We start from the raw sequence: 7,966 nt of genomic DNA, 5'->3' as shown, positions 1-7,966 counted from the left end.
CGTGTTCAAAAACCCCCAGTGTTTCATAAAGCGGGAGTCACCCCTCCCCCTAATAATCAAGCTGCAGTCAGCTGATTGCAGGCAGACCAAAGCCCAGGAAGCCTGCCTGCCTGGGAGCTGCAGTGTCTGTGACTAAGGGCAAAGTCGGGCTGCACCTGGATCTCAGCGCTGGGAGAATCTGCTGACTGGGGCGTCCCCTTCCTCCAGGCCTCCACGCAGGTAGGGGAGTGTTGAAACATTCTGGGGCTCTCCTTAGCCAAGGAGCAGAGATGATACCACCTGAGCTCTGGCTCAAAGTGCTGCTGGAGAGCTTTCCTGCCTCAGACAAGGTTCAGATTTGGGGCTCTACAGGGGCCCTGGAAACTGCCTCAACCCCTTATCCACCTGAGCTCAGGCCCCCAGCACAGGTGATGAGCCTCAGCAGGACTCCTGCTTGCTTTGGAGATTGGACCAGAGCTACTGCGAGGGAACTGGGGTCTGTGTTACACTAGTTTAAGCTTCACAAGGACTACTTTCCTCAACCCTAGACTTCTCCTACGCCATCAAACTTCTGCCGAAAAGGCCTCCTGGTTCCTCTTCTCCAAAGGGCAAACGCCCTTAATCGACCAGAAGAGGCAGGCCTACCCTGATCTCTTACCTCTGTAGTCCTCCTCCAGCCACTCCCCTTCAATTTCACCCAGTGAAACTCCATTCATTCCTCCAGATTCCTACTCGGGGCCTTCGCATATTGGCCTCTCAGCCTCTGCTGCTCTTTCCTCTACTCTTCATGGCTGTCTGAATACCCTTTGTCTCAGCTTTCCAGTTGACATGCTCATCTCCACTCCAGTCTAGGAGAGGCCCCTCCCCTGTGGTCCCAGAGCTCCCTGAACTTCTGTATCCTAGTACTAATCATCGTGTTGTAGTTGCCTGGTTACTGCGTCTCTATTCCTCACTAGACCATAAGCACTGTGGGAAGGGACTGTGCTTTCATTCACTGATGTTTCCCCAGGGGCTAGGGCAGTGCCAGGCAAGTAAAAGCACTCAGTAAATATTTGCTGTATAAATGAATGCATGATGGTCAGCGGGCCCAACCCCCCTTGGAGCCTGGGCTCTTAAGATCCTTAGCTATCGTGGTGCTGGCCTAGAGGGCAAGTGAAGCTTTGGCTCAAACTGGGTCTGGGGGAGGAGAGTGGTTTCCTCAGACTGTTCTTGAAACCTCTGGCTTCAGTTGTCTGTCCCCAGCCCTTCTGACTTGATAGGATTTGGGTGTAATAGACTGAGCGTTTCTCTACCCAGCCCACCCTCCTAGAATCCCCCACAAATTGACCTCACTGGGCCTGCTTTTACGAAAGGTTTATTCCTAGTGCTAGGTCCCAATCTTCCAGGGCTCTAAGCACAATGAAACTGGGTGGATGGGTGAGGGGGTGCCCATTCTGATGCAGGGCCAGAAATGGGGCTCCCCATTATTCCCACCCCTTTGGTCCCAAGTCCCTTTCTCTGCAACGGGCACGCATAGAGGAGGGACAAAGGGTATTGGAGGCAACATCATTGGCCCAGGGGAGCCCAAGAAGAGCTGCCTTTGGCTGACAGGGCCTTTTGAGGCTCTGCCGTTGGTCGGGGGGCACACCCCAGGAGCTGGGGACAGGCCTGAGCAATACCATTGGCCAGGGAGGAGTTTTGTCATAGCCTTTGGCTGTGGAGTGGAAGGAAGAGATCTGGGAACAAAGCCCAGTGGCCAGGAAGATATGGGACAGGGCAGCTGCTGCTCGGCCTGCAGGCCCCATCCCTACCCACAGCAATGTGGGCAAAACTGGTGTCAGTCCCCAGCAAGGGGAAAGGAGCCCATGCCTGAGGGCAGGTGGCAAGGGACGTCCCGTGTGCGATCTCCCCCACCCTGGGACTGCCCCTCCCAGTGTCTTTATGATAGCCGGGTTGGTCTGGGAGCGGCTCACTGCTCCTCTAGCCAGGAGGGCTTCTCAGCTCCCGGAGGCCTCAGCTTGATGTTGAACTGCTGCAGGGTCTGCTCCAGTTGTTTCTGGTTCCCAGCAAAGTAGGCGGACACGGCATTGTGGAAGAGCAGCAGCTGCTTGTGCATCACCTTGATCTGGGGGTCCAGAGGGTCAGCTGAGGCTGGACTCAGATGCCCTTCTTGAGGGGCTGAGCCTGAGACCACACCAGGGGCGCATGCAATCTGCTCTGATGGTGCTTTGGGGGTGGGGGTGGAACTCCTCCAAGGGAATCAAAGGAGAAAGGGTAAGCTGATGGGAGAAACCTGACTTGATTTGCTGGGGCCAGGGATCTGGCACCACAACTCTGGGTGTGATCTTTCTGTCATGATCCTGGGACCGGCAGTCAATTCTCCAACAGAAAAGGGCTACGGATCGGAAGGAGGGAGACCCCAAAAGGTCTAGGGGTTGAGGGGGCTAAAAGAAGACCCCGCTCCTTAGTCAGACTGCATTACTCCATCCAACGATGGGCAGGGTCTGGGGGGGAGGGTCAGTGTTACAGACGGGAGAGATGGGATGGGGTCAGAGGGGTGGGGTTGGCACCTTGTTCTCTTCCAGGAACTTGAGCTTGATGGCCACATCTCCCCGCAGCTTCTCATATTTGTCCCGATGGGCCTGGAAAGTGGCCTGGGCAGTCTCAAGTCGACCACGTGTCCCTGCATCCCGAGGGCCTAGGCTCAGCTCCTCTAAGTCTGTGCGGTAGGCATCATACTCCAGCCTGGGGAGGGGGTGACAGAGGCTCATCTCCACCCCTTTCTCCTCCACACTCTCCTTTCCTTCCTGAGCTCTTAGGATCCTAACCTCAAATTTCCACCCACGCCAGCCAACTCCCCAAACCCTAGGCCCTTGCCAGTGCCCACACCTGGCAGCCTCATACTGTTTGACAGTCATGAGTGTGTCTTCCATGGTCTTGGTGACCAATGTATTGATGCTAGAGACGAAGAAGTTCACAGCCCCTAGCAGTGTCTCTCCATTCTTGCACAGCAGCTTCTGCGTCTCTGCGTTGTAGCCAAATTCCTCCTGAGGGCAGAAGGGAGGGACAGGCCTTAAGAAAGGGTCCCTACCTGACTGGAGCTATAGGGCCCTTCATTCCCCCCTTCCCCGGGGAGGAAGCAGCCATCAACTCTGAAACAACCACGGTCTGCCTCCAGCAAGGCTCTCTTAGCCAGAAAGTGAGTGGGGCCACCCTGGGGGTGCCTGGGGTGGGAACGTGGGGGTGGGGTTCTCAGAGAAGCTCACAGGGCTAGAACAGAGAAAGCTAGTGCAGCAGGCAAGGGAGGGGCTCGGATTAGGCTGAGCATCAAAGGCATTCTCACAAATGCAGAGAAGGGTTACTGGTGAGGCACCTGGTGTGTGCCGCCTCCCACAGCCCCTCCAACTTCTGGACCTCTGTACAAACCCTTAAGCTGCCTCCACACGTGAGTGCTGCTGGGGGCAGGGCTGGGCCCACCCTGTAGGGGTTCTCCCTCTGGGCTGCAGGAGGGAGGGAGGGAGGGAGGCTGAGGGGTGACTGCCTGGGAGGGCCTGGGCCCAGTCCCCCCACCCTCGTTGGGCTTGGCCGAGGCACCTGAAGCTCTGGGGACTTCTGGCTCAGGTCAGCAAAGGCGTCACCTAGTGCATGCTGGGTCTGCAGCAGGCTGTAGAGGTGGGCTGTCAGCGCCCGGCCCAGCTGCAGGACACTCTCATACTTGCGCTTTGTCTCACGCAGCAGCTCAATCTGCAGCTCCAGCTCCAGGTCCACAGTCCGAGAGCCTCGGCCAAATCGCTCTGATATCAGCTGCTTTGTGCACTGATTGGGAAGTGGGGGAATCAGTCAGAGACCCTAGCACCCTGCCCCCACAACAGGTATGTACCCCAGTATACAACAGGTAGGTACCCCAGTATACCCAGACTCCTACTCTCAGCCTTAGATGGAACATTAGTATCTGGGAGAAGGGGAAAGGTACCCATGGGGAGTTTGGAGGAAGGGAGAGGTGCTTGAATCCCACCTTATATGTGTTGATGCCCCATTTCTTGACGATGTCGAACTTCTCTCCAGCGATGCCCCGAGCCACCTCATCTCCGGGGCCCGCAGGAGTGGCACTGTGAGATGGATGGCGGCCAGACCCTAAAGGACCAAGTTCTCTGACACCAGCCTCTCTCAAATACAACCAGACACCTCTGTGGCTCCACCCATACTTCCCTCCCAGCTCCTGAAAAGGACTGTCCTGAAGGAGCAGAAGCTAGAGACAATTAGATTCTCCTACTCACTAGAAGGAACTCATGTCTTGTGCTCTGAAACCCAAATCCCAATATACATCTGGCCTCCTTCTGAGGTGGTGGTGGGATTAGAGGGAGCTGCTGGTGGATAGGGGCAGAGGAAACAGAAAGAAATAGACAGAGCGTGGGCTAGAAAGTCAAGGATGGTGGGTCCTGACAACAGGAAACCTGGCTGACATTCCCATGAGGTATCACAGTCTGTGTGAGATCCAGGGCTGTTTATTCCTCTAAATTTTAGAGTCTAAAGTAAAACTCTGAGAAGCCTCATACAGATCCAAGTCAGCATCGAGCTCTAGAGCAGGGGGAACTTCTATGGAAGCATTCTTAACGTGACTCTGGTGGTGGCAGCAGAGAAAAAGGCTCAGGGGAAATGGTAAGTGGGAGCAGTTAGACACCCCTGGGAACTGGCCTTGGGGCGAAGACTCCATAGGGTTCATCCTAGCAGGAGTTTTCCAAGATCTCTAGAGATAACTCAAGCTTTCCTAGACATATCCTATGCTCCCCAGAACCATGCCTCTCCCCATCCTCACTCAAGTTTCCTGTCCTGTTCTGACCATTCATACCTGTGGGGATGAGTCCGTCACCAGAGCCCCCATAGCCACCAGACACAACGCTGGTTTCATTGAGGTTGGGTCCTGACACCATCACCTGCTGGAGGTCCTATAGGCCAGAGAAGAGGGGGGCTTCAGGAACATAGGGGCAGCTGAAGCATTTTGGGGGTGAGAACAAGCTTGGGTTGAAGCATCATAGAGAGAGCACACAAGGGAAGTCTGCACAGAATCAGAACGAAAATTTGTAAAAAGATTGAAGGGAGTTAGATAAGTTAGGGAAGGCGACTAAACCAGGGAGCCCAGGGTTTAGGAGACAATTAAGGAGAAAAAATCAAACAGAAGCACCTGCTCCAGCCCATCATCTTCAGGAAGCTGCCCAGCTTCGCCATTCCCATGGATGGGGATCTCCATTGTGGCTGCCTTCCCTAGGATCCCGTCCGTCATGGCTAGGGAAGGGACCGGAGTCAATGTCTCCACCCCAGCGCCCTGCAAAGCCCAACACAGACCGTTCTGGAAACTGGCCAGGACTCCAGAACAGAAAGGTCCCCCCTACCATTTCTGAGGTTTGAGATGTTTTCCCAGGGCTTGAGTGTCCCGATTTGGCTACCACTCCTTTATAGCATATGCATCTCTCCCCTCCAAGGTGCACAGTTTTACACATGCACACCCAGGCCTCAGGTGTCTTCTCATGACTCTCCCAGCCCACCAGGACTCCGTGATCATTCAAGCATTCAATCATTCAGTAGACACTGACTGAGTACCTACTATGTGCCATGCACTAGTTGAGGCCCTGGAAACACAGCAGTGAACCACATGGATGGAGTCTGTATTCTCTTGGAGCTGATCCCCATGCAGGTGTTTCTCCCCATCAGGAGATGTACCCCTTTCCAGGGCTCAGGTATGTCGCCCGGGGCTTGACCTTGCACGCTCCTCTCCCCCTTTTCTTCAAGTGATCTCCCCCTCCTCCACCCCATGCACCTTCTCTTCCTCGCCCTCTCCACCAGGCCTTAGTTCAATCAGTTGGTATATGTTCTCGGCCTCTGGGAAAAGCCTCTTCCCCCCCTCCTCCCAGGATAGGGTTGAACCCTTCCAAAGTCATGTATGTCTCCCCAGGTGTGTTTCCCTATCCCCACCCCCACCCCTACCCCATACACCTGGGCATCAGGTGTGTCCTCATCCTTCCCTGAGCTCAGAGGTGTCTTGCCCTCTGGACAGGTTCATGCATTCAACTTCCACCTGACCGAGCTTGCCCCTCTCACCTCGGGCTGGGCTGCGCTTCCCCTCGGGGCGCCAGGCCCGGTCCGCGCGGGGACCTCGGGCTCCAGTTCCCGTCGCGATCCTAGCAGCAGGTCAGGGATTCGGCGGAAGTGACGTCCCCGCCCGGGCAGAAGAAGCCGGCCACGTCGCAGCTGGTAAGGGCGGAAGTGACGTCAGGCCCCGGGGGCAGGGCGATCCAGGAGCCATCCCTTCAGCTCTCGGGGAAATAGACCAGAGATTACTTCCGGGGCGTGACCGGGAGGCTGTACCGGAAGTAAAGGCGGGCGCGCTCCCGGGGCGGGATGGAGCAGCAGCATCAGCAGCAGCTGAGAAACGTGAGTAGCGGCTCGAAGTGGCTTCGGGACTTTACGTTCAGCTCGCGTCCCCGTCCGCAGGGCGGGACTCCGGGGAGCCAGGGGCCCACGGGCTGGGGACACGGGCTGGGGTGCGCGGGCCTGGGAAACGCAGAGGCGGCGCGGCGCGGCGCAGAATTGAGAGGTGTGAGCCCCCTTATCGCTGAGTCCTGGGTCCCCTTCTCTTCCAGTTGCGGGACTTCCTGTTGGTCTACAACCGGATGACGGAACTCTGCTTCCAGCGCTGCGTGCCCAGCCTTCACCACCGAGCTCTGGATGCTGAGGAGGTGGGGGACCGCGTAGGGAGCTACTCTTCTTCCTCAGAGTTAACCGCAGGCTGCCTTCCTCCTCCCCACACTCCCCTTGAACCTTTGGCCGGGTCTTTCCTTTACCCTCACCCCTAGGCTGGGAATGCTACGACGGGGGACGCCCCTGACAGGCCACCTTTGGCCTCTCCCTCCACCCTGTCTTTCCTCCAGGAGGCCTGTCTGCACAGCTGTGCTGGGAAGCTGATCCATGCCAGCCACCGCCTCATGGCCGCCTACGTGCAGCTCATGCCTGCCCTGGTGCAGCGCCGCATCGCAGACTATGAGGCTGCCTCCGCTGGGCTCGGTGCTGCTGCTGCTGCTGAACAGCCGGGAAACGCACCAACAGGCAGCTAGCCATCCCCAACCCAGGAAGGGAGGCGCTGGATGGACCCTCACATTGAAGGAGCCAGTGGACCTTGGGCCGGGGGCAGCCTGTTTATAGAGTAAGGAGTGGCCTGAGAGTTGGGTACTGTTGCTCCTTTTTCCGGAGCTAATAAACCCGCTTTTATTCTGTTCGGATTATGTTCTGGGCGGAGAAGCTTTGCCCACTTGGTTAGCACCATCCTTTATTTGTCAGTGCATATCTGCTGGCTTCAACCCTGGCAGCGGAGAAATTGCCTTCTATGTGTAGAAGGAAAACCTTAGCAGCATTCATTTCCAGGCACCTGGTTAAACCAAGGGGTCAGGATGCAATTTTTTAAGGTTGGTAATAGCAACAGAAAGGTGATTCCTGGCCAGATGACAGAGAAAATAGGAGCTCTGACTAGCTGTCATTAAATAAAATCTGTCTGACTAATGGCTCGGTTGTGAGCTGGATATGCATTCATTCATAACTTTTTTATGTGTGGACTGTGTCTTGCAAGAAGGAATTCTGCTAGATTTAGAGAAAAGAGGAGACATCTAACGACAACATATCAAGAAATCAGGGTTTGGGGGGGGGGACTACCTCCTTATAAATCAGTAACTCCAGAACAGATGAAACCTATATGAATTCTGAATGTTCTGAAACTTGAATCATATACCCAAGTTGTTACTTATTTACTATTTTCTATCTTCTTGAATGAACAGTAAAACCTTTAAGCAAAGAAGGTCTTTTTTTGCTTTAGGGACGATCAGAAAGGGAAAACTTGGGGGACCATATGCTGCAATATGGTCAGGCTTGAGATAAAGAAATCCAAGAGAGAAGTGATAATGGTGGTTGTGGAAAAGAAGGAATAAGCAAAATCTTCAGGACTTCCTTAATGTTACTTCCT

At 55.2% G+C, this 7,966-nt stretch overlaps 2 protein-coding genes across 4 annotated transcripts; one reads left to right on the top strand and one right to left on the bottom strand.

The window, feature by feature from the left end:
- Positions 1-1,316: 1,316 nt before the first annotated feature.
- Positions 1,317-6,207, bottom strand: ARFIP2 (ADP ribosylation factor interacting protein 2). Of its 3 annotated transcripts, XM_036428286.2 has the most exons (8): positions 6,055-6,207; positions 5,141-5,241; positions 4,808-4,904; positions 3,974-4,092; positions 3,553-3,774; positions 2,848-3,005; positions 2,529-2,703; positions 1,317-2,083 (listed from the first exon to the last, which is right to left on the bottom strand). In XM_036428286.2, exons 2-8 carry the CDS (start codon positions 5,237-5,239, stop codon positions 1,928-1,930), a joined length of 1,026 nt encoding a protein of 341 aa, XP_036284179.1. In that variant the 5' UTR covers positions 5,240-5,241; positions 6,055-6,207; the 3' UTR covers positions 1,317-1,927. The 3 variants fall into 3 exon arrangements, with proteins under 3 accessions (XP_036284179.1, XP_036284180.1, XP_045433891.1); XM_036428287.2 differs by lacking the exon at positions 6,055-6,207 and having other exon boundaries at positions 4,808-5,014; positions 5,141-5,279; XM_045577935.1 differs by lacking the exons at positions 1,317-2,083; positions 6,055-6,207 and adding an exon at positions 2,101-2,142 and having other exon boundaries at positions 5,141-5,275.
- Positions 6,208-6,252: 45 nt separating this feature from the next.
- Positions 6,253-7,507, top strand: TIMM10B (translocase of inner mitochondrial membrane 10B). The gene is made up of 3 exons (XM_036428290.2): positions 6,253-6,387; positions 6,597-6,692; positions 6,885-7,507. The coding sequence occupies exons 1-3, from the start codon at positions 6,355-6,357 to the stop codon at positions 7,065-7,067; spliced, it is 312 nt and encodes a 103-aa protein (XP_036284183.1). The 5' UTR covers positions 6,253-6,354; the 3' UTR covers positions 7,068-7,507.
- Positions 7,508-7,966: the final 459 nt, after the last annotated feature.

The sequence above is a fragment of the Pipistrellus kuhlii genome, unplaced genomic scaffold (genome assembly GCF_014108245.1).
Source record: "Pipistrellus kuhlii isolate mPipKuh1 unplaced genomic scaffold, mPipKuh1.p scaffold_m20_p_9, whole genome shotgun sequence".
Classification (NCBI taxonomy): Eukaryota; Metazoa; Chordata; class Mammalia; order Chiroptera; family Vespertilionidae; genus Pipistrellus; species Pipistrellus kuhlii.
The sequence above is the reverse complement of the archived record's forward strand: the minus strand, read 5'-3'. Positions and strand labels throughout refer to the sequence as shown.

What these genes read in the sequence shown, in the direction of transcription:
- ARFIP2 (XM_036428286.2), bottom strand. Translation starts at nt 5,239, where the DNA reads ATGACGGACGGGATCCTAGGGAAGGCAGCCACAATGGAGATCCCCATC. An exon ending in GGGGCATCAACACATATAAG is followed by an intron (nt 3,775 to 3,973) that starts GTGGGATTCAAG and finishes CTTCCCAATCAG; the next exon opens with TGCACAAAGCAGCTGATATC. An exon ending in AAACAGTATGAGGCTGCCAG is followed by an intron (nt 2,704 to 2,847) that starts GTGTGGGCACTG and finishes CCCCCTCCCCAG; the next exon opens with GCTGGAGTATGATGCCTACC.
- TIMM10B (XM_036428290.2), top strand. Translation starts at nt 6,355, where the DNA reads ATGGAGCAGCAGCATCAGCAGCAGCTGAGAAAC. An exon ending in ATCAGCAGCAGCTGAGAAAC is followed by an intron (nt 6,388 to 6,596) that starts GTGAGTAGCGGC and finishes CTTCTCTTCCAG; the next exon opens with TTGCGGGACTTCCTGTTGGT. An exon ending in GAGCTCTGGATGCTGAGGAG is followed by an intron (nt 6,693 to 6,884) that starts GTGGGGGACCGC and finishes TCTTTCCTCCAG; the next exon opens with GAGGCCTGTCTGCACAGCTG.